Raw genomic sequence first — 24,834 nt, forward strand, 5'->3', positions numbered from 1 at the left:
TGAGCTGTCCTCTCACTCACCCTGGACCCCTCCTGGCTTCCTCCAGGTCCAGGATGGGGTGGAGAGGGGTTTGGTCCACACAGCCCTCCCCGCTGTCAGCTTCAGTGCTCTGGTCTGCCCCTCCTTCCCGCACCCAAGGGCTCTGGACACCTGACCTCTGAGGCTCCCGCCAGTCCTGACAGTTTTCTTCTATCTCAGGCCCCCTGGAAATCAGGGGGACAACTGAGGCTGGGCCACGTGACCTCCATTCAGGCCAAACTTGCCTCCCAGTGCAGCCCTGGCTGTGCGGGGGCCCAGGGTTGCCCCCTCCCCAGGCCCTGCTCTGCCACTGACATAGGCGTCACCCTATGCCTTGGAGCCATCATGGCTTCGAGAAGCAGGAGTCAGCAGGAGATTAATTAATCAAAACCTGAACACATCTGCTGTTAATTAATTCTATGCCAAGGGTTAACTCTTCCCTTTCTGGGCTTCTCTGTCCCTTTGGCAGGAAGAGGAAATAAAGGTGGGGCGTGGGTACCCGTCTTCCTTCCTTCCCTCAGGGGGGAACATGAAACAAGGGAGGGGACCTCAGAGGCCAGGAAAGCCCCATCCATCTGGGGACTCTGTAGGGGAGTTGTGGGAGTGTTTGCTCTTGAGTCCTGGCCCATGGCTATCACTCATGTGTCCTGAGGAAATGTGAGATGGACCCATATCTTTATTTACAGCAACAAATAGAACAGACCTTCCCTCCATTCCCTCCCTCTCCCCTTCCAGTCTTTTCTATACCTTTCCCCCCTCCCACCCCACCCTGGGCCCAAGCCCAGCCCTGCCCTCTGGGGTCACTGTATGGGTCAGGCCCCACAGGTGGGGAGACTGGGGAGGGGCTTGGCTGAGGTCAGGTGGGGTGTCTCTTTTCACATTTTGTTGTCCTCTAAGCCTGGGGGCAGGGGAGGGGGGAGGCAGGCACAGGGGCAGTGAGAGGTAGAAAAGCGCACAGCCCCAGCACCCCAGCCTCCCCCATGTCCCGGCCCCCTCCCCCAACTTTCACAGTGTTCTGCAGCCCTGGCAGCCGAGCCAGGAACGGTCCCCCCTCCCCCCAGGTCCTAGGTGCTGTTGTCCAGGGAAACCAGCAAGGAGGACCAGCACCGCCCTCTCACCGGGCTGGGGTTCCGAGAGGGCTCGGGGAGGGTGGGAGAGGCCCGGGGGAGGGGGAGGGGGCGGTCCAGCCTCGTGTGACAGCTGGGGACACCGCGGGTCAGGAGGAGAAGCAGAGCCCACAGCACTCCATGCAGATCTCCAGGCAGTCGGCCGACTCGCAGCAGGCGTCCAGGATGCCGCAGTCCAGGTCGCAGGGCAGGTCGCAGTCAGCACACTCGCCGGAGCCGCAGCAGCAGCAGCAGAGGCACGAGTCCTCGGAGCTGCAGGAGCCGCACGTGGCGCAGTCCAGGACGATGTTGCACAGCGTCAGGAACTCGCAGAACAGGCAGGACAGGATGCAGTGGACGCAGCAGTCTGCAGGCGAGACGGCCAGGGGCCGGAGACCAGCCGCGGGCGCAGGCTCACTGAGTGCTGACATAACGCTCGTGCAGCCCTCCCCTGGCTCCGTGAAAGGGGGACCCACCTTCCAGGTGACCCCAAGACACGGACAGTTACGTGGAGTGAGGGTCTGAGCCCCGGCAGCCTGGATGCCGAGTCCCTGCTTTGACCACCCTCGGTCATTTAACGAACACCGAGGGATGACGTGTTCCAGGAACTGTTCTAAGTGTTGTGCACGAATTAAACTCATTGAAACTTGCAACAACTCCTTGAGGTGGGGCTGTATTAGCCCCTCTCTACAGATGAAGAAACTGAGGCACAGAGAAGTCCCTTCAAAATCTCTCCAGGATCCTACCACTCTGCTCAGCTCTTGCCTGGTGACAGCAACTGCGACCTTGCTGGCCTCCCCACTCCCTGCCTTTGACTACTGCTCCCGGCCCGCACCTACTCCGCAAACACACGGAGGCCGGGCGGAAGGACCCTTGAAAAACTTCTGTTGGATTCCACTCCTCCTGCCCTCACAACCCTCTAGCGGCTTCCGCTTCACCAGGAGGAAAAGCCCAGGAGCTCACAGTAGCCCCGACGGCCCCTCCCCAGATCACTCTGCTGTGGCCACACTGGCTACTCCTGGTCATGCAGGCACTGCCCCCTGTCCCCCCAGTGCTCCAGCCCCAGATACATGCTCTGCTCATTCTGTCCCCTCCGTCTTTGCCCAAATGTCCCCTCTCGGGGAGGCTTTCTGGGAGCACCCTCTTGAATACTGCGAGCTGCCGGGCCCCAGCCGACCCCCACCCCCCGGCCTCGCCGGGGCCCGCTCTGCCTCCCCGCCCAGGACTTAGCACCTCCCTGGGCTCACACAGCTCTCCCCGCCTACTAAAGGGCAAGCACCGCAGGGGCCGGCGTCTTTGTCTGTTACGGTCCCTAGACCGGTGCCTGGCACATCGTGGGTGCTGAGAAAATACACAGGAAGTGAACTAACACACGACCCTGCCTTGGGCACCCAGCTGGTACGCGGTGGTACTGGCTCAGCAGCCCGTGTTCTGAACCGCTGGCGTGCTGCCAGGATGCTGGGCTGGCACCCCTCCCAGGGGTCGGGCCATGGGCAGTGTCCCGTTCCCCTGACCAGGCGGGCCCCTGGCTCAAGGCGGCTGGTCCTGTGGGAGTCTCACACCACCATGCAGGCTCTGACGTCCCCACCCAGTCCTGTGTACAGGGAATGGGGGCTCGCACAGCTGGAACCCCTGCCATCTATGGCAAACTGGATAAGGGAGTTCTCTTCAGATGCAAATCTGATGAGGTCACCACCTTGCTTAAAACCCTTCGAAGCTCCCTACTGTCTTCCAGATGAAGTCTAGACCCACTATGCAGCTTACCAGGTACTCTCCACCGCAGGAGTCCCGGTCTGCTTGGAGTCTCACCTCCCACCATTCCTCACCTGGAACTTCATAATCTAGCCACACTAGCCAGTTCTCACCTCTGTGCTAAGGCACCCTGGCTAGATCCTCCTATGGGTCCTTTAAGGTTTGCTCAGACACCTCCAGAGCCTTCCCAGACTCCCCTCCCCAGCTTTCTGGGCTGGTGTGGGTGTCCCCCTGTGTTCAATTTATCACTCATCATTTATCTTTTTTTTTTTTTTTTTTTTTTTTTTTTTTGCGGTACGCGGGCCTCTCACTGTTGTGGCCTCTCCCGTTGTGGAGCACAGGCTCCGGACGCGCAGGCTCAGCTGCCATGGCTCACGGGCCTAGCCGCTCCGTGGCATGTGGGATCTTCCCGGACCGGGGCACGAACCCGTGTCCCCTGCATTGGCAGGTGGACTCTCAACCACTGCGCCACCAGGGAAGCCCACTCATCATTTATCTTTTATCACATCACAGAGTGATCACCTGTTTGTATCTCTCTGATGAGAGCTTTTATGAGGCCATGGCCTGGGTACCCAGCACACAGCACAGTGCCTGGCTCAGAGCAGATGCCCAGTTCACTTCAGATGCATGAATACCCCCTTCATAAACAAGCCTGTTGGGCAGAATCTGCTCTGGGGGGGGGTGAAAGTTATGAACACATTGTGTGCAAATGTGTACACTGAATCCTGTTTGCAGAGGACCAGCCAGAGTCCCCCAGCATGGAGAGAAATCACTTAAAAGTTCTGGGGTGAAGGTCAAGCATCACTGGGCTACAGGTAGCCGTCACCCATGCTGAACTGATGCCTGGTGGGGAGGGGGACCTGACTGCCCAGGTCAGTCCCTCAGAGGACCTCTGTGTGGCAGGAACAGTGGCTGGTATATCTGGGTGCTCTGACCTCCCACTGAACCTTGCAGCCCCCATCCCGCCCCAATTAAGCATCTGATGGTGCATCATTTTATTACGCTAAGTGCTGTGCTCTCACTAAACAGATGGTCCATTCCTCAAGGAACATTTCTGTTTCCAGAAATGAGGTGGCTTAAGCTGGACGAGCCCAGATGGCTCCATTTCTTGTCAGAGCAACTCTGGGAGAGTAGGGATGAGAAGGAGTTGGCCTTGAGAACTCACACGTGCCTTACCTTACCCAACATGTGTCCTCTGCAAGGTTCTCTGATTTAAGAGTCTTGCATCAGACGCCCTGGAGGGCTTGTTAAAACCCAGACTCCCAGGCCCCACCCAGAGGTTCAGCTCTGGCGGACCTGGTGTGGGGCTGAGATGCTGCACTTCTAACCAGCAACCTTGTAAAGATGCTGCCGCTGGCCCCGGCATCAGACTTCGAGGAAGCCAGCTTTGGAGGCTTCTCCCAGAGGGAGGCGGGGTGGGGTGCTTACCTTCCTGCGCCTGGAGAGGGATCTGGGAGGCAGCAGACGTGGTGCTGCTCTTGCTTTTCTTGCCGCCTTGGCTGGCTAGAGATGGGTGTGTCTGCAACTTCCGGTGGGCCTTGGGCCCCCCCAGGGCACCGTTCCCCGTCCTCCTGGTGCCGCTCAGCTCCGAGGGGTGGCCAGAGCCATTCGCCACTAGTGGGGTGCAGCCCAAGGGGTTCCCCTGAGGCTGGCCTAGGAAGATGATGAGAAAGGGCAATGGGGAAGGTGGGAGCTGGCGGGGGGGTCCCCGCACACCCTCCCGGGGCTCTGCTTGAATCCTGCCTGCTTTGTTCCTAGTTACACCACAAGTCATCTAGCTGATCTGTATTTTGCAGATGGGGAAACTGAGGCCCAGGGAAACTGACTTGCCCAGTGGCACATCATGAAACAGCCACAGAGTCGAGCCTAGCTCCTGACTCCCAGGTCTGTGCTCATTCTAGAAAAGACAGAGGTGCAAGGCAAAGGGAGAGGCTCAGGGCCCTGGACCCCACCTTCTTACCCCACGTGAAATCCACTCTCCTGCTCTTGGGGTCCTGAGATTCTGGCGAGAGAGGTGGCAGTTGGGGGTGGAGGGACAGCAGGGAAGCGGTTAACCATCACCTCGGCCCCTGCCAAGCCCCCTGCTGCTTTTGCCCTTCGTGTGCCAGGTGATTGATTGGAAACATCTGTTTGGAGATGAATGCCCTGGCCCTGGAATCCAGGGACTCCTCAGAGCAGCCCCCTATCTCCCGCTCCTTCTGCCTCCAGCTCCCCGCCCCATCCAGCCTCTGTGGGGCAGCTGCAGAACGGGCTTGCTGAGGGGCCCCTTGGGTCTGACGAGGGGGAGAAGGGAAGAGGGAGGCCAAGCAGGGAGACCCCAGAAGCTGGGAGCCCTGGGTCCCCATCCTAGGCTGAGGAACCAAAGCAGCTTTATCAGTGGGGTGTGGGGAGGCTGGCCCTGGAGGTCCCCCCAAACAGCCCGTTCTTTCCCTCAGGTTTGCCCACCTGGATGGCACGGTTCTGTTCTCAAGAGATGAGGGCAGAGGGTGTGTGTGTGTGTGTGTGTGTGTGTGTGTGTGTGTCAAGAGATGAGGGCAGGGGTTTGTGTGTGTGTGTCTCAAGAGATGAGGGCAGGTGTGTGTGTGTGTGTGTGTGTGTGTGTGTGTGTGTGTGGAGAAGTCTGAGAAGGGGGTCACAGGAGTTCGAGGATCCCTCTGCTCAGGGCCCCTGACTCCTGGGCGGGACCCTCTGGCCCTCAGGACCCTCAGTAAACGTGAACGTGGGGCACTTCCATCTCTCAGGCCCTGGGGTCTAGATCCCCAGCTCCCTCTGGGTCAGGTCTCTGGGTTTGGATTGTGGCAGGAGGGGGTGTCTGGGGCGGGAGCTGGAGGCTGAGGAGAGCGGAAGGGGGCCTCAGTGCTTCCCCTAACTGAGGGGGCTGGGCCTTTTAGTAATGGTGGGAGCACATTGCTGGGCACTCACTGCACGCCCGCCGGGCACTGTTCGGAGCATTTGGCATGCGAATTGTTCTCAGTATCTCTATAGGGCAGTATCCTCCTTTTACAGATGAGGAAATTGAGTCCCAAGGAAGTACAGTAACTTGTCCAAGGTCACACAGCGAAGTGTCAGAGGTGGGACCAGCCTGGAGGCTAAAAGCTGGGACTCGAGAGCAGAGAGGCAAGGAGCGGGGCAGAGGTTGGGAGGCAAGGGACTGAGGAATAAGCCGCTACTATCACAGCCATCACTACTCTTATAACTAGTAGCTGACATGGTTTGAGCTGTGACTAGGTGCCAGACACACACAGTGTTAAGAGCTCTAAGTGTAGTAACTACTTCCTTATGTGCTTTTTTTTTTTTTTTTGGCCACACCGAGTGGCTTGCGGGATCTTAGTTCCCTGACCAGGGATTGAACCTGGGCAATGGCAGTGAAAGTGCTGGGTCCTAACCACTGGACCACCAGCAATTCCCAGTAGTAACTTCCTTAAGCATCAAACAGATCTCCTATTACTAGCCCATTTTGCAAATGAAAAAACTGGGGCCCAGAAAGGGTAAAACTTACCAGAGGTTCCACAGCTAGGAATTGGGAGTGGGGAGGGGATGGAGATTGGGAGAAGGGAGCTGAGGACAAGCTGGGGAGTCAGGGAGATGATGGAAGACAGGGCTCTGGGAAGGACCGTGCTGGGAGTCTCTGGCCCTGAGCAGTGGCTGGTGCCTGCATCTGGGTAAACAGGGGTAAGGCCAGGGGAAGTGGCCAGGCCTGAATCATCCTGCCCCCAACTCCTGGCCCCATGGTGGGTGACTGGGCTGAGTCCTTGGCCAGCTTCAGTGCCCCCTGCCCTGCTGCCTAAACATGGACACAGTGACCAGAGGGCGGGAGCGTGTGGTGAGCTAAGGGCCCAGGAGGTTGGGGCAGACACAGAGCTCGCCTGTAGCCATGGCTGTGGCGGTGGTCGTGGTGGCTGAGTCACAGAGCAAACACTCAGGGCCCATAGACACAGGGGTGTCTGTCCAACTCCCATCCAGGTCCCCTCCTCCGTGACCATGGCATTCATCTCTTTCTCTCAGTTCTGCTGGTGGGTGTGTCTGGAGGGCAGTGCACTAGCAGGATTTAGTAACCCTGACTTCCAGGGAGTCCAGCTTACCCCAGATGCCCTGGTTGAAGGCGGTTCCACACTTGGCCATGCCAGCTGGGCAGGCACGCATAAGAAAGAGCACTGGGCCAGGAGACCTGAGCTCCCCAGTCTGTGTCCAGGGAGAGTGGGTCTCCGTGCCTCAGTTTCCTCATCTGTAAAATGGGCTTGGCAAGAGCTATCCTGCTGCCTCAATACAGGCCAATTTGGAAAGCGCGTGAGATCATGCCGGGAAAGAAAGTTGGAAAGTGCCAATGTGTCTGTAGATTTTGCGGATCTTACTGGTAATTACAAAATGATTCTGGTTGTCCCTTCCCCTGCTCCTGAGGGTAACAGTGGCGAATTCTCCCCTTCCAGGACCTCCTTGGAGACACGGAGCTAAACCTGGGAACAGAGCTGAGTTTTGCTCCTTTCTACAGAGAGCAACTGCGGGTGTCTCTCCTGCCGGTTTGCTCTTGACACCCTGAAGGCTGGGCTGCCTCAGGCTCTGGCTCCCTGCCCCTGGCCTCACGCTCTCTTGTCCTGAACCATATTGCCTGGAGCCTGGCCACACTCATTTTGAACTAATTTTATCCGAATCATTTTGTATGTGGAGGTCTTCTTCCTAGACAGAAAGGGCAACATCCTACACCTTTCCACCGCCCACACCTCAAGGTCCTGGCCCACCGGTAGGCTCCCACAGGCACCCACGGCATTTCTGCCAGCCCATCTGCATTGGATTCCCTAGAGCAACCCCTACATGTTGCCATCCCAATCCCCTGACCCCTAGGACTCACGTGTCACAGCTTCTGTGGGGATGTCGAGGTCAGTGCTGTCCAGAGCCTGGGAGGCCCCAGGGCCATTGCTTTGGGGCATGGAGGGTGCCGCCTCTTCCAGGGAGCCCTCCTCTAGCGTTGCCTCTGCAGGTTGGGCGGATCCTGTCACTACCTCCAGCCCAGGCAGGAGGGATAGGGTCTGGGCTAGGGAAAAAGCAGATGACCGAAGGACATTTTCCTGGTGCCCTCCTGTTTGCCCAGCCCTGGTCCCCTTCCCACAGCCCAGAATGCTGTGAGCCCTTATTCTCGGACTCTGTACCAGTTACCCAGCCCTTACCCTATCTGGCAACAGTGCCAGACTCTAGAATAGAAAGTTCCCAAACCACAGCCCGTGAACAAGCAAGGGTGTGTACATGTGCAAGTGTGTGTGTGTGTGTGTGTGTGTGTGTGCACGCACTGTCAGGGAGTGGGGCCCGAGATGCATGGTATAAGGGAAGTGGGGGGAGGCAGAAACACAGTGCAGGAGAGAAGAGACAGGCAGTGATGGGGAGACAGGGACAGGCATCCAGAGTGACATGGAGAGAGAAAGAATCAAAGGCACAGTGAAAGGTAGAAGCAAAGACAGACAGTGCATCAGAATGTGGGAGATTGGGCACGGAGGAGGGCGCCCCAGACGCCCAGTGACAGACAGCCCGGGACAGTCAGGAGACTCAGCAACTGAGCGAAAGTCAGCGATGGAGAGAAAGATAAAGATGAGGTCAGAGGCAGAGGCGATGGAGAGGGAGTGGGGTACAGACAGAGCAAGAGGGAGACAGACAGTGAGCAATTGGGGCCGAGAAAGAGGATGATAGCAAGAGAGTCAGAGAACCCTGGGGGGTGAGGCGGAGGGGCTCCGGGCAGGAAGAGAGACGGGGAGACGGCCCGAGAGGGCTGGAAGAGGCGTATGGCAGCCACATGTAATTACAGTGAATGGCTCGGCCCCTCTGTGCAGGGTGGGCGGAAGGCAGAAATGGAGCCACCTACAGGTCCTGAGGCAGGAGGACTAGGGCCCCCTGGGCCCAGGGGAGGAAAGTTCTGGGGGCTGAGATGTGGGGCAGGGTGGCAGAAAGGTGACTGGGCGTGGGAAGGCCTGAGGGTGGACAGGAAGGGTGAAGCCCAGGGTCATGGGGCCAGGGGTCAGGCTGGGCAATGACAGGGTGCAGCCTGGGCCTCCCATCAGCCCCCAGGTCGTGCAGTGGGAATGACAGGGGCCTCAAGAGGGTGCCCCTCCCCCAAGCCGCACTGGGAGCAGGGGAGACAGAAATGAGAGACTCAGAGAGACACAGAGACCAAAGGCTCAGGGAGAGGAGAGTGACACAGGGAGCCACAGAGAAAGATGAAGAGAAAGGGTGATGAAACCCAGAGAGTAAGAGGTCAGCGCCCACCCGTACACACCACACACAGAAATCACGAGACACACCCACAGGGACAGAGAGAGACGAAAGCTAGTCTTGGAAACAGTAACGGAACCAATCACAGAGCGCAGAGGGCCTTACATAGGGGTTCCTTCCCTGAGCTGTCTCCAAATGGGGGCGGAGGGGTAGGGAAGGAGATCATTAGAGGGTTCAATTCAGGTTGGGTGTGTAGGTCTGGGGGATGGGAGCATCCTGGGGGGAGGGGACAATCCAGGGGCTCAGAGACCCCTGAACAATCCTTGTTCCAAAGACCCTGGTCTCCCACGGCCAGGGGGACCGAGGCCCCAGGGACCCCATGTGGGTCGTGCAGAGAGCAGCTGGCATGCTCCCACCTGCCTAGGGAAACCATTGACCCTGCCTGGAGCTGGGAGGTGGGACAGGGTGCAGGGAGGGCTGGGGCTCCCACCACAACTGAACGGTGGCAGTTCTGTGCTGGGAACCCCTCCTGGTGCCCGGGGAGGCAGGGAGCAGGCCCCTCCAGCCCCATCCATTCCTTGGGCCTATTGAGAGCTCTCTGCGTTCTTAAGAGGTCAAATGGCTTTGGGAGCATCGCAGGGCTCGGACGAGGGGGAGCAGGGAAGCAGAGATGACCCCCAAGGGGGATCCAGGCCGCCCGCTCCATGGAACCTCTCCCAGCCCAGAGCCTGGTCTACAGCAGCACAGACGGGACAGGACAGTGGAGGGTCACGACCAACCTGGCACGGAGAGGGAGGCTCACGGCTTGAGTCCTAATTCCCAGAAAGGGAGGGGGCCGCCCAGCTCCAGTCTCTGGCCCCAGAGGCGTCTTGCCAAAGCCCTGAAGTGGAGCGCTGACTGTCCCAGGTGGTGTAATGACAAAGGCCTGAGCCAGCAGCTGGAAGACCCAAGCCTTGGTTTTTACCAGATACCAGCTTGGGCGAGTTACCAGGAATTGGGTCACCTTGTGTGAAAGGGGGCTCACCATGCTTGTCCCTCAGGGTTTCAAAGAGTAAATGAAACACTCAGCAGTGCCTGGCATGCAGGGGGCCGCTCACATACGCTTCCACCTGCCCATCCCCCTGCCTGCCCTCCCTCCTCTCCCTTCCTTCCTTTCCTCCTTCCTTCCTGTGTTGTTTGGTGTAATAGCTACGACGCACCTCCCAATACATCAAGCACTGGGTGGACCAAAATGAGAAAGACCTGGTCACTCCCCCAGGAGTCCTCTGTCGGGGATGGGGTGGGTGACAGTCACATACACCGAAGAGCAAGAGTTACAGCAGGGGCATCTAAGAACTGAGGAAGCACAGAAGGTGGGCACTTATCCCAGGGGTGTGTGTGTGTGTGTGTGTGTGTTTGTATGTGTCTAGGAGGCTTCTTGGAGAAGGCAATGCCTACATTGGGTATTAAATAATCAATCAGTCAGCAAAGAAGGGGAAAAGGACCTTTCAAGAATAGCAGCAGAAGCCAAGACCCCAGTGTGAACAGCCATAGCATGAACGAGGGGAGACTAGAATGATAACTGAGGCACGGTGGGCCTTGTGGTCACTTCCCAGGCTTTCTCCTGAGGTCACCAGGGCACACAGAGGTGACACTGTCAGTCCTGCAGTGCAAGGAGCCAGGATTGCAGCCTCTTGGCCCCCAGGGTTGAAGAGGGAGGAAGGCGAGGAAGAGGAGTTAGGAGACTGGTCCTCACCTGGGCCCTCCTACCCCTATGTCACCTGCCACTCTCTGGGCAGTCTCTCCTAAGTCACCTACAGGGCTGGTGACCTTGAATCTGGTGGGAACAGGAAATTACAGAGAGCACAGACAAAGTCTCGAGGAGGCCCCTCCTGCAGGAAACCTGCCATTCTGGGGTGAGCATCAGACCTCGGAAGGAAACAAGGGGGGAAGGTAAATTCAGTCCAGTCATCTTGACCTGGAAACACTGAGGGACAGACCTCCTGGAGCCGGGAGGGCTGCGGAGAGGACCCAGCAGACACTGGGGGAGCAGCGCTGAGGGCAGAAGAGGAAACTGTGCTGAGGGCCCAGAGACGTGGGAGCAGGCAGAGAAGGAACAAGAAGTAGCAGGAGGACCTGGTCTGCGGGTGACACGCTGCCCAGGGGCCCCGACGCCAAGATGCTGGAGAAGAAACAGCTCTCCCTGCAAGCACATGGAGCCGAAAAACCAGACAAGAGGCGGGGCCCATGTGCTCAACCATCAAAAGATGGAAAGAGCCCAGCTTTCCTTCTTGCGACCAGGAGACCCCTGCCCAGCCACAGAGGGGAGAACATCTCTGAGGAGAAACTCCAGGAGGATGGGAGGCCAGCAAAGGACAAGGGCCACTGTGTGGACAAGAAACTCAAGTTGTGTGTGAAGGCATCTGCCCCGGGTGGGGGTGGGGCTGGAGTCCCTGGCTGGGGCCCCACCAGAGCCACCTTTTTCTAATGTGCACAGGGGGTAACTCCCTGGCGGTCCAGTGGTTAGGACTCCGCGCTTCCACTGCAGGGAGCACGGGTTCGATCCCTGATTGGGGAACTAAGATCCTGCAAGCAGCACGGTGCCGCCAAAAATAAATAAATAAATAAACTTAGAAAAAATAATAATGTGCACAGCGGGCCAGCCATGCCGGAGTCATCTCTGAGCAGAAGCCCCAGCCCTGCACTTCTCTCAAGAGTCCCCATCTCCAAGGGGGAAACACAGAAAGGCAAGAGCCCCTGTGCCTCGACATATTCTCATCCTTAACATGGGATAAGGTTCAGGTCAATGCCCTGAGTTCTGGAAAGACGGCCCCAGAAGAGGGTGGAAAAATCACCTTTAAATCCATAAGCCCGAGAGCGAAGCAGAGAGACTCAAGCTTCAGCTAGACCCTGTGTGCTCCCTCTGCCTGCTGTTCCTGGATGGAGAAGGAGTTTGGGGGACCTCTTCCAGGTGGGAAGGGTTCATTCCAAGCCTGGAAAGTGTCCACAGGGCCCTCGTCCCCGAGCTCCGGTGCCTGATGCCTCCAGCCGAGCCCTCTCCATTGTCTTCGTGGACAGTGGACCCAGCCTTCCCCTTTGGAGCTCCGACCATCTCTGCAGAGAGAGGGCCAGGATCTGATCTGCTCAGAGAGTAGTGACCAAAGCCCCACATTCCAATCTATCCCTGGCCTGGTATTCAAGGCCTCGGTCTATATCTTCAGCCTACTCAATGGACAAGGAGCCTATGTTCCAGGCTGGCCGACCTCTCCATGGCCCCAGGCGACCACAGGGCCTTCTGCCCAATCCATCCAAGCTTATATTGTTCCCCTTGATCAGAATGTCCTACCTCTCCCCTCTCCCCAAATCCAGCTCATCCTTCATGACCCAGCTGGAGTTTCACCTCTTCCTCCAGAAAGCCTTCCCTGACCCTCGAGCCAATAGTCTCTCCTCGGAGTGGCCACTTACTGAGAACTCAGCGTCCAGGGTTCCCTGCTGTAAACTGTAACTAGGGAGTGAAGTGCGGGTCCTCAATCAGACTGCAGCCCCAGTCTGTCTCTGCACCCCCTGTAGGCACTTAACAAATGTCTGTTGCTGAGGATTGAGTTCTGGAGCCTGGAGCCCCAGGTCAAGAGGAGAGAGAATGAGAAGGTGAGAATTAGGGTTGGCACCCGGCACCAAGAAGGCAAGAATGTGGACTCGTTTGATACACACTTGTGACACACAGGTCACAGGCTCAGGTCACCAGGCTGAGGACTTGTGAGGGCCCGAGATGGCCAGTTAGGCTGGGTCCAGTTGGTTTTATTTTAGGTCTGAAGGCTCCAATTCCCCAGGAAATTCAATTTAGAACCAAGAGCAGGAATGTGACGCCACAGTGCTGGACAGAAATCTGTGGGTTAGGGAGCCAGGCTCCTGGGGCTCTCGGGGCTGGATGGGGAAGAGGCCACTGGGGGAGCCAAGGGTGTGCGGGCTTGGCCACCTTCCCCGACCAGAGCTGCCCTGGGTCCCCTTGCACCCCTGTCTGCATCTTGGGTGGCTGAGGGAGGGGCTGACTTGCTCCCTGGCTATCTTGCCAGCAGGGCCTCAGCCTTGCTGTTCTGTCAGCGCTTAGCAGGGAGCGTGGGGGATTCTGGTCTCCGATTTAGGCGTCTGTGGGGTTTTGGCTGGGTCTCCTGCGGTTTGGGCTTCCTGGGCAGCAGGCTCATTCTCCCAAGGCAGCAGAGCCAGGCCTTCTCGTGTTATGAAAGCCACATTGTCTGGCCCAGCCCAGGCTGGGGAGGGGGCTCGCTGGGGCACTGGGGGGCCTCAAGTTACAGCCCAGGGCTTAACCCTCCCAGTGGCCCACCCTGGCCCTTGCCCCTGCCCTGAGCACATTCAGCCCCTCCTTTCCCTACTGGGGCTCGAAATGGGTCACACAGGGGCGAGGATCTTGGAAGGAAGGAGTGGAGGTGAGAGCAGAGAAAATGGATAAGCAGGGGAAGAATGGGAGAGTTGGAGAGAAGCAGGAGGCCGAGAAAGAGAGGAGGGGCGAGGGACAGAGAAAGAGCCTTCCCAGGCCTCTGCCCCTAGCTCTCTCTCCAGGCTGCAGGAGTCCAGTTCTTGGGGGAGTTTATTCCCCAGAAGTCCCTACTCCAGGGTCCCCACAGAGGGGGGAATCTGAGGGCTGGTGGGATGCACAGCAGACACACTAGTCGCACGTACATGCCGGCCCCTGGCCAAACGTCTCCCACTTGTCCTCACTCTAGGAGACCCCCAGCCCCACCCCACACCTCCACAGCCCTGGGTCTCCAAAGGGCCAGCATCCACACCAGGTAGACCTGGGCCTCTCCAAACGGGCAGACCAGCTCTCATGGGCGGATATGGAGACTGAGGCCAGAGAGGGGAAGGAACTTGTCCAAGGCCATGCAGGGAGTTAGTGTCAGAGGTCCAGGACCAGACCTCCGTTATTCAGAGACTCAAAGAGGGGAGAAAGGGCGAATGGGGCTGGGTGAGAGGAAGGCAGAAGATTAGACTAACCTAGAGCTGGGATTAAAGGCATGAAATCTGGGCCTGTACTCCTGCATGCAACCCCTCCAGCCTTCCGCAACATATCCCAGATGTTCCTGACTTCTCCCTGTCCCTGTGGTCCATTGTGAGCCTCAGCTCACACGTGTGTGGTGAGGGGATTGACTGAGAGCCACAGCCCCAGGACTCCCCTCTGCCCCCTCCTCGGACCCCCTCAGGGAGTCACAAACCCTCCCGGGTTGGGGGGCTCCTGCAGGAATCCCAGGGAGGTTACAGACCCTGTGAGTTGAGGGAAGGGGTGTTTCACTCGGGTGGAGAAGGAGATAAAGCGTGTGTGTGTGTGTGTGTGTGTGTGCGCGTGTGTGTGTGTGCGTGTGCGCGCGCGCGTGTCCCTGCAGGGTAGTGGTGGCGGGGACTGGCTGGGCCCGGGTGGGGAGGAAGACGAGCGAGACGAAATGGCAAGGAGGGGAGGGGCCGGGTCCTGTCGGACAAAAGTTTTCTGGAAGCACTAGGCTCTGGCTGGGTTGGGGGAAGGGAAGGAGAGAAAGACTCAGACACCCCCGCCCCGCCTGAGGCCCCCATAAATATTTACACACTGGGCAGAAAAGGCTGGGACACCAATCCCAGACGGACAGACAGACACTGCGGTGTGTGTGTGTCTGGTGTTGGGAGTGGGGAGAGTTGGAGCCAACTTGGCGCGGCCACCGCCTCCGTTCGGGCCCTACCCCCATCGCCTCAGCCCTCCACTCTCCTTGGACCCGGTCCCCGATACCCAGATTCCTCGCCTCCACCTCCACTTAAGCTTCTCAGGGAGGAGGGGGGAGAATGACCACCGCCCCCAACCCCCTACCCGGCTCTCGTCCAGTCTAGCTCTCCACCCCCGGTCCTACCTGGGCCGGGGGCTGCGCTGGGGGCTCCATGGGGCGCGTCGCAGTGAGGGGGGCGCTGGCCACTCACCTGGGACATCGGCCCGGGACCTGCGGGAAACTGAGCTCAGCGGGCGGGGCGGAAGGTCCCCGCGCGCGCGAAAGGGGAAAAGGGGGCCGGGCAGAGGGCGATCCCGCGGCAGCCGTGCGCCCATCCCTTCTCAGCCCGGCCCCCGACCGACTTACTCGTGCGAGCTGCGCGCCGCTCTCTCGCGCCGCGGGGATCACTGCACGGGGCCTGCCATGCACGACGGCCGTGAGTGCCCCAGCCCAGGGGCAACTCGGCTCCACTGCGCTCGCCCCGCGCCCCTCCCCTCTCACTCGCTCCTTTCTCCCATTTCGGCGCCAGCGCGCGCCGCTGGCCCGCTTCCTTCTGCCTCCTTTCCCTGTAGCCCCCTCGCTCCTCCCCTGCTTGCTTCTCCTCTTCCCTCCCCTCCTCCCCGGCCCACCCTCTCCCCGCCCCCTCCTCGCCTTCCCAGGCGCCCCCACCACCACCACGTCCCTTCCCCCGCGCCGGGCTCGGCGCTGCCTGGGCGGGACACGTCTGTCCGCGGGGCGCCGCGGCTGGAGCCCCCACAGGAAGCCGGCTCCGCGCGTTTCCTCCGCGCTCTCGGAGCTGGGCCCGGTCTCCCCAGATCCCCGCCCCCCTCCCAGGCCCAGCGCCCCGGGGGGCGTGCAAAAGGGGCCGCGCGCGTTCCCCTTCGCCTGTCCTAAACTCTGCGAAAGTTTTCGAAAAAGCAAGAGAATGAGAGAGAGAGAGAAACCACGGTAACCACAACTACCTCGAGCCAATTGTCTGAACATTTGTGGCCCCCAAATCTCGTTGTCCTAAAGGTGGGAGTGAACAAGTTTCTCAGGCACCCTTTGCCCACCCCCTTGGTCTCTGCCCCGGGGTCCTAAGCCTTGGCACAGACCAGAAGTTGTCCTCCGGGAAATCCGGTTAGTGATCACCTAGCATCCCGTGTCCTAGAGCAGCCCTAATTCCCCCACCTCCACCAGCCGTGCGTGGGAATTTGGTCAGAAACCCAACTCTGGAGGCAAAGAGAGGTTCTCGAGTTCAGCCTTTCTTTTGGCTCCAGACTGGAATCCGAGGCCTTCCAAATTGCGGGCGCTCGGGAAAGGGGAGACAGGGAACCCCTCCCGGCGGGGGCAGACCGGCGACACATCTGGAATTGTGAGCTGGGTCCCTCCTCAGGGCCGGGGGTAGGAAGGAGCCGTGGCCAGAGAGTCGGGGGGGGGGGGGGGTTCAGGGACCCTCAGCGTGGCCCAGGGAGTAGGTCCCCGAGGATGGGGGAGGGCATGGAGCCTGCGGCCCGCTGGGTGGGGGTGGGCGGGCGAGCCCGTGGGATGATCAGGTGGGGCCGCCCGCTGTGGTGACAGCGTCTCGGCCACGCTAGACCAAGGACTCCTCGGAGCCGAGTATGGGCTCCCCACCACGAGGGCCCGTGAGCAATTAGGGAGGCGACGGTTGCGCCAGGCCTGTTCTCCCGGTCCCGCCTTCCAGTCCGGGCTTGAAGCCGGGGCTGGGACGCGGGGGCCGAGCTAGGGACTCGGGGCCTCTCCTTGGTGTCCCCCAGTCCCCGCAGTCGCTACTTACGACGCTCGAAGGTCCTCGCGGCGCCGTCGAGGCCAGGACCGCTGTGGTCCCCACGGCTTTCGCCACCCGAGGCCGCGTCCCCGCGATGAGGCCAGGTGGCTTCGGCCGGAAGTGGGGGGCCCCCGGGCCGGGAGGAAGGGGTCCGGCTCCCGCGGCCGCGCTGCTTGGTGAGGGGGCCTGGAATTCCGGGAGCCAGCCCAGATCAGGCTGTTGTATGGAAATTCTGGGGAGCAGGGCGGACTCCCCCTTCCCGGCAAGGTCTGAGTCACTGGGACGCGCCCGCGGGGCTTGGCGACTGCAGCATTCTGACCAGCTTACCTGGGTCCGCGAGCTTGGCCTCATCCGCCGCCGAGAGTGGAAGTGGAAGGGCGTAAGGGGGCAGGGTGGTGGACATGGTCCCCAGTGCATTCCCCACCGTCGCTCTCCGTCCTCTCCTGAATGTGGGGCCCCCTCCCTAACCACAGACCCTAGCCCTGCACCACTAACCCGCCCCGCCTCCCCCCTGCTTCTCAGTCTCTATCCAGGGCCCCTAAACTCTGGATCGGCCCAGTCTCCCAGCCTTACTGTCCGAAATCAGCTGCTTGGGATCCAAAGTCCTCTGAATCTGGCCCAACACTAATTAATATGTCTGGTTTGTTGGAAATGTAAAATATTTACATTCAATCCCACATACCGGTTATACAGGTGTGCTCAGTTTGTGAAAATTCAGCAAGCTGAACATTAAGGTACATACACTTTTTTATATGGCTATTATTCTTGAATAAAATGTTTTAAAAAATCAACACGCATTAAAATCAACATTCTAGGGCAAAACACAGTATGGTGTGATGACCAGGCATGGGACTCCAGTTCCAGATCCCAACTCCACCATCCACGTGTTTCCTTGGAGAAGTCCCTTTACCTCTCTGAGCCTCAGGAGGGATGAACATTGGGGGCCTCCGTGTGGAACCTAATAGTTTCATTGCTATCCAGGACCAGGACTAGGGTGAGGTAAGTGGGGCGCTCCTCTGGGGTGCAAAATTTAGGAAGGTGCCAAGATGAAAAAATGTTTTAATTCAATATATTTTTTTTTTTTCGGTATGCGGGCCTCTCACTGCTGTGGCCTCTCCCGTTGCGGAGCACAGGCTCCGGACGCGCAGGCTCCGGACGCGCAGGCTCAGCGGCCATGGCTCACGGGCCATGGCTCACGGGCCCAGCCGCTCCGCGGCATATGGGATCCCCCCAGACCGGGGCACGAACCCGTATCCCCTGCATCGGAAGGCGGACTCTCAACCACTGCGCCACCAGGGAGGCCCTAATTCAATATTTTTAAAAAGCCAAACCAGCAAATTACAGCCCTGCCAGCCAGCTGCCTATTTTTATTTATTTATTTATTTATTTATTTATTTATTTATTGGCTGTGCCTCACAGCTTGTGAAATCTTTTTTTAAAATTTTATTTATTTATTTACTTACTTTTGGCTGCGTAGGGTCTTCGTTGCTGTGCGCGGGCTTTCTCTAGTTGCGGTGAGCGGGAGCTACTCTTCGTTGCGGTGCGCGAGCTTCTCATTGCGGTGACGTCTCTTGTTGCGAAACACGGGCTCTAGGTACGTGGGCTTTAGTAGTTGTGGCACTCAGGCTCAGCAGTTGTGGCTCGCGGGCTCTAGAGTGCAGGCTCAGTAGTTGTGGTGCACGGGCTTAGTTGCTTCATGGCATGTGGGATCTTCCTGGACCAGGGCTCGAACCCGGGTCCCCTGAATTGGCAGGTGGATTCTTAGCCACTGTGCCACCAGGGAAGTTCCAGCTTGTGAAATCTTAGTTCCCTGACCAAGGATGGAACCAGGGATTGAACCCAGGCCCTCAACAATGAAAGCGCTGAGTCCTAACCACTGGACCACCAGGGAATTCCCCAGCTGCCTATTTTTATAAATAAAGTTTTATTGGAACCAGGGACAGGATTAGGGTGAAGCCAGTGAGATGGGATCATGCAAGTTCAGGGTTAGATCCTGTCTTTATTTAAAATATTGGCATTTTGTTCATTATAGATTTTTTTGCATTAATGTTGATTTTTAGATATATTGCAGGAAAGTATTGTTTACCGAGTAATTACCGAGTAATTGTAATTACCGAGTTTTTTGATGCTCCCTTAAGTTTTGCACCTGAGCCTCACTCACTCTAGACCTTATACACCTCACCGTTGTCCCTGGCCTATTACTGTCTTCTCCTGAAGGACCTGGCTAGGACCCCAGAATAAATGAGCGGGAGGCTGAAGATGCTTCCACCCCCCTCACCACCCCCCTCAACACCAGGTAGGCTCTGCATTCAAGCCCAGGCCTAGCTTTCCTGGGGCCCACTGATCAGTTCAGAGTCAAATGCAAAGTCCTTACAATGACCTTCAGGCTCCAAGAGCTGGGCTTGACCTGCCATGGCCTTCATCTCCCCTCACTCATTTCCTTCCAGCTTGCTGCTCCCTGAGTTTGTTTTTTCAACTTGCTTCATGTGCTTGCCTCAGGGCCTTTGCACTTGCTCTTCCCTCTGCCCAGAATGTGCTTCCCCTAGATATTCACTTGGCCCCCTTCCTTGTTTCCTCTACTTATGTCACCTTCTCAGAGAGGCCATCCCAGACCGCTCATTCTCTGTCCCTTCCCACCACTTTATTATTCTTCATAAACCTTTCACCTCTTGTTGATTAGTAGAATGAAAGCTCCAGGAGAGAGGGGACTTTGCTTTGTCTGCTAGGGTATTCCCTAGAATTGGGTCTGACACAGAGAGCTCAATAAATATTTCGTTTCACAGGTGGAAAACAACGGGCCAGAGAGGGGAAGGGGCATTAGCAAGTCACGCAGTGAGTTGGTGGCAAGAGCTTACTAAATCCCATGTTTCCAGACTCCCAACTCAGTGCTCTTTCCTGCCTCCTGGGGCTTATCGTCACCCCTACCCCCACAGCCCTCCAGACAGCGAAGGGCGACCCTGCACAGCTCTCCTGTACACTCCCTTCCACACAATGTGATTACAGAGCCTGGCCAGGCTCCAGACCCTGGCATCCACCTCTCTCCAGTGTCCAGCAGGCAGGCACAGCTCTTCCTGGCTTCCTGTCTGTGGCACAGGGCTGGTCAGTGGCTGGGCTGGGTTCCGCAGCTGGACCACAGCTGTGGTCTCCATACCCTGGAGAATGTGGGGCAGGCCATTGTGGTGCGACCTCCCTGCAGAGGACTGTATTGAAGGGGGTGTGTTTGTGTGTAGTGGGGGGAGGGGGATGCTGGATAGGAACTGAACAACTAGATAGGAACACCCTCCGTAATGAGCAGAGTGGAGAATGGGGCTCTAATCCTCCCTTCCTCAAGGACATGGCATGCGACGGTGGGAAGGGAGCTCTGGGCCCCAGGCCTGATTCTGTTCCTTTCTTCTATTCTTGGTGATCAGAAGACGGTGGTGTGTCACATTCAGTACACATGAGTTGGGTATGTTCTATATGCCAGCCCCTTGCTGGATAGTTCTAGATTTGTTGCTTCCTTTCTTTTCTTTTTTTTAAAATTTACTTTTTTAACATCTTTATTGGAGTATAACTGCTTTACAATGTTGTGTTAGTTTCTGCTGTATAACAAAGTGAATCAGCTATATGTATACATATATCCCCATATCCCCTCCCTCTTGCGTCTCCCTCCCATGCTGCTTCCTTTAATGCCCACACAGTCCGGATAGCTATTATCCTCATTTTACAGGTGAGGGAGCTGAGGGAGCTGAGGCACAGTGAGGTGAAGTGACTTGCCCATGGCCACACAACTAGTATGGGTTGCAGCTGGGACTTGTACCACATTTCTTTTATTTTTTTGGCTGTGCCGTGTGGCATGCAGGATCTTAGTTCCCTGACCAGCGATCGAACCCATGCCCCCTGCAGTGGAAGTGCGGAGTCTTAACCACTGGACCGCCAGGGAAGTCCCTTGTACCACATTTCTGAAGCCCACTGCAGTGCTCATTCCAATCCATGACATGGCCTTTAGCACAGAGAGAGAACTGTGATGTTCTTCGGGATGTGTCCCCCACCTCCAAGCTGGCCGCTGGAGATGGAGGCATGGCCCTGGCCTCCCTCCTCTGTCTCATTGGTAATTGGCAGCGTAGAAAGAGCGGGGCTTGGTTTGGTATCGTGGAGACCCAATTTACATCCTGGCTCACTCACTTCTGCCTAGCTCTGTGATTTGGGGTAAGTCATTTGAACTCACTGAGCTTCCAGTTCTGTTGTGTAAACCCAGGAGGATGGTTCCCACTTCACAATTGGGAAGAAATTAAGTGAGCGCCTGGTACAACATCAGAGGCTTCAGTAAATGGTAGCTCCCTTGCCCGGGTCTGCCCTCCCTGACGCTCACCCAGCAGCAAGCAAAGGGAGCCTCACAGGGCATGTGTCCAGCACGTTACATGGTGCTCACTATGCGACAGGCACAGTTCACAGCACTTTACATGAATTAACCAGTTTAATAGTCACAACATTAAATATCAATTAATATTAAGTACCAGTATTTCCCCCATTTCACAGGTGAGGAAACAGAAGCACAGAGAGGTTCAGCAACTTGCTTAAGCCTCACAGCCTTCCCTTCAGCACCATCTTCCCTGGGGGGAGGGAGGGGTCTCAGGGCTGATCCTCTACTGGATAGGTCCTCTTTATCCCCCAGGGAAGTTAATTAATTCTGAGCTGCTGTTAATCACGTATAAATGCCCTTATGCACTGGCCTCCAAACTTTTTTTTAAAGTAATTCAACTTTATAACAATTATAAGTAAACCTCTTAAAATTTTCTGGACAGTGCCAGTCTTAAAAAAAAAGATTTATTTTTTAGAGCAGATTTAGATTCACAGCAAAACTGAGTGGAAAATATAGAGTTCCCGTGCACCCCCTGCCCCACACATACCCAGCCTCCCCCATTATCCACATGCCCCCCAGAGTGCTAGATTTGTTACAACTGATGGATCTTCACTGTCCCATCATTATTACTCAAAGTCCATAGCTAACATTCAGGCTTATTCTTGGCATTGTACATTCTGTGGGTTTTGACAAACATATAACGACATGTATCTACCACTATAGTATCGTACAGAGTATTTTCACTGCCCTAAAAATCCTCTGTGCTCCACCTATTCTTCCTTCCCTCCCCCTAACCTCTGACAACCACTGATTGATTTTTTTTTTTTTTTTTTTTGGCTGCGTTGGGTCTTCGTTGCTGTGCATGGGCTTTCTCGGGCTTTCTCTAGTTGTGGTGAGTGGGGGCTACTCTTCTTTGCTGTGCGCGGCCTTCTCATTGTGGTGGCTTCTTTTCTTGTGGAGCACGGACTCTAGGAACGCAGGCTTCAGTAGTTGTGGCATGTGGGCTCAGTAGTTGTGGCTTGCGGGCTCTAGAGCACAGTCTCAGTAGTTGTGGCGCACGGGCTTAGTTGCTCCGCGGCACGTGGGATCTTCCTGGGCCAAGGATTGAACCCATGTCCCCTGCATTGGCAGGCAGATTCTTAACCACTGTACCACCAGGGAAGTCCCAACCACTGATATTTTTAACTGTCTCCATAGTTTTACCTTTTCCAGAATTTTGTGTAGTTGGAATCATACATTATGTAGCCTTTTCAGATTGGCTTCTTTCACTTAATAATACATATTTAATGTTCCTCCAGGTCTTTTCATGGCTTGATTGTCCATTTCTTTTTTTTTTTTTTTGCGGGACGTGGGCCTCTCACTGTTGTGGCCTCTCCCGTTGCGGAGTACAGGCTCCAGACGCGCAAGCTCGATGGCCATGGCTCACGGGCCCAGCCACTCCGCGGCATGTGGGATCTTCCCAGACCAGGGCACGAACCCGTGTCCCCTGCATCGTCAAGCGGACTCTCAACCACTGCACCACCAGGGAAGCCCTGTCCATTTCTTTTTATCACTGAATAATATTCCATTATCTGAAGGTACCACAGTTTCTTTATCCACTTTTTAAGTTGAAGGGTACCTTGGTTGCTTCCAAGTTTTGACAATTATGAATAAAGCTGCTATAAACATTTGTATGCAGGTTTTTGTTGGATGTAAGTTTTCAGCTCATTTGGGTAAATACCTAGGAGAATGATTGCTGGATCGTATGGTAAGAGTATGTTTAATTTTCTAAGAAACCTGCAAACTGTCTTCCAATGAGGCCGTACCATTTTGCATTCCCACCAGCAGTGAACGAGAGTTCCTGTTGCTCCATATCCTTACCAGCATTGACGTTGTCAGTGTTTTGGATTCTCGTCATTCTGATAGGTGTGTAGTAGTATCTCATTGTTGCTTTAAACTGCATTTCCCTAATAATATATGAAGTTGAGCATCTTTTCATATGCTTGTTTGTATCTGTATATCATCTTCAGTGATGTGTCTGTTCAGGTCTTTTGCCCATTTTTAAATTGGGTGGTTCATTTTCTTATTGTTGAATTCTAAGAGTTCTCTGTATTTTTGGGTAACAGTCCTTTACCAGATACGTCTTTTGTGGGACTTCCCTGGTGGTTCAGTGGTTAAGAATCAGCCTGCCAATGCAGGGGACATGGGTTTGATCCCTGGTCCTGGAAGATCCCACATGCCGTGGAGCAACTAAGCCCATGAGCCACAACTACTGAGCCCGCGTGCTGCAGCTACTGAAGCCTGTATGCCTAGAGCCCGTGCTCTGCAACAAGAGAAGCCAATCACAATGAGAAGCCCACACACCACAATGAAGACCCAACGCAGCCCCCCCCAAAGTAATAAATTAATTTTTATTTTTATTTTTATTTTTTTTATAAATTAATTTTTAAAGAATAAAAATTTTAAATTTAAAATTTAAAAAAAGATATGTCTTTTGCAAATATTTTCTCCCAGTTTGTGGCTTGTTTATTCATTCTCTTCAAAGTGCTTTTTGCAGAGCAAAAGTTTTAAATTTTAAGTCCAGCTTATCAGTTATTTCTTTCATGGGCCCTGCCTTTTGTATTATATCTAAAAATCATTGACAACTGCCAGGTCATCTAGTTTTCTCTTACATCATTTTCTAGGAGTTTTATAGCTTTGTGTTTACATTTAGGTCTGTGATCCACTTTCAGTTAATTTTTGTGAGGACTGTAAGGTCTGTGTCTAGATTATTTTTATTTTTTTGTATGTGGATGTCCAATTGTTCCGGCACCATTTGTTGAAAAGAGTGTCTTTGCTCCATTGGGTTGCCTTTGCTCCTTGGTCAAAGATCAATTGACTATATTTATGTGAGTACTTCTGGGCTCTCTGTTCTGTTCTAATGTTCTATTTTTCTATTCTTTGCCAATACCACACTTTCTTGATTACTGTAGCTTTATCGTGACTCTTAATGTTGGGTAGTGTCAGTTATTCAAGTTTGTTTTTCTTCAATAATGTGTTGGGTACTCTGGGTCTTTTGCCCCTCCATATACAAACCATTTTTTAACGGCTTTATGAAGATATAATTCACATACCATACAACTTACCCATTTAAAGTGTATGATTTAGTAGGTTTTGGTATATTACATTACTAATTGTTTTAAATTATGGTAAAACATTTATAACATACATTTTTCCATTTTAATAATTTTTTTTTAATTTATTTATTTTATTTATAGCTGTGTTGGGTCTTCGTTTCTGTGCGAGGGCTTTCTCTAGTTGTGGCAAGCGGGGGCCACTCTTCATTGCCGTGTGCGGGCCTCTCACTATCGTGGCCTCTCTTGTTGTGGAGCACAGGCTCCAGGCGCGCAGGCTCAGTAATTGTGGCTCACGGGCCCAGCCGCTCCGCGGCATGTGGGATCCTCTCTATGAATTTGCTTATCCTAGATAAGTGGAATACAATACTTGTCCTTTTGTGTCTGGTTTATTTCACTTAGCATAATATTTTCAAGGTTCATCTATGTTGTAGCAGGTATCAGACCTTCATTCCTTTTTTTTTTTTTTTGCGGTATGCGGGCCTCTCACTGTTGTGGCCTCCCCCGTTGCGGAGCACAGGCTCCGGACGCGCAGGCTCCGGACGCGCAGGCTCAGCGGCCATGGCTCACGGGCCCAGCCGCTCCGCGGCATATGGGATCCTCCCAGACCGGGGCACGAACCCGTATCCCCTGCATCGGCAGGCGGACTCTCAACCACTTGCGCCACCAGGGAGGCCCCATTCCTTTTTATGGGTGAATAAATAGTCCATTGTACGGATATGCCACATTTTTTTTTTACCCATTCATGTGTTGATGGATACTTGGGTTGTTTCCATCTTTTGGCTACTCTGAATAATGCTGCAATGAACATTAGTGTTCAAGCCCTGCTTCCTCT

General features: G+C 55.5%; 1 protein-coding gene across 1 annotated transcript; it reads right to left on the minus strand.

Moving 5' to 3' along the window:
• Positions 1–1,234: 1,234 nt before the first annotated feature.
• On the minus strand, positions 1,235–16,916 carry MDFI (MyoD family inhibitor). Its single transcript, XM_060110930.1, is given in 7 exon segments — positions 1,235–1,491; positions 4,305–4,529; positions 7,723–7,905; positions 14,942–15,028; positions 16,575–16,754; positions 16,757–16,781; positions 16,893–16,916. Coding segments are annotated over 7 exon segments (981 nt in total).
• Positions 16,917–24,834: the final 7,918 nt, after the last annotated feature.

The sequence above is a fragment of the Mesoplodon densirostris genome, chromosome 10 (genome assembly GCF_025265405.1).
Source record: "Mesoplodon densirostris isolate mMesDen1 chromosome 10, mMesDen1 primary haplotype, whole genome shotgun sequence".
NCBI lineage: Eukaryota > Metazoa > Chordata > Mammalia > Artiodactyla > Ziphiidae > Mesoplodon > Mesoplodon densirostris.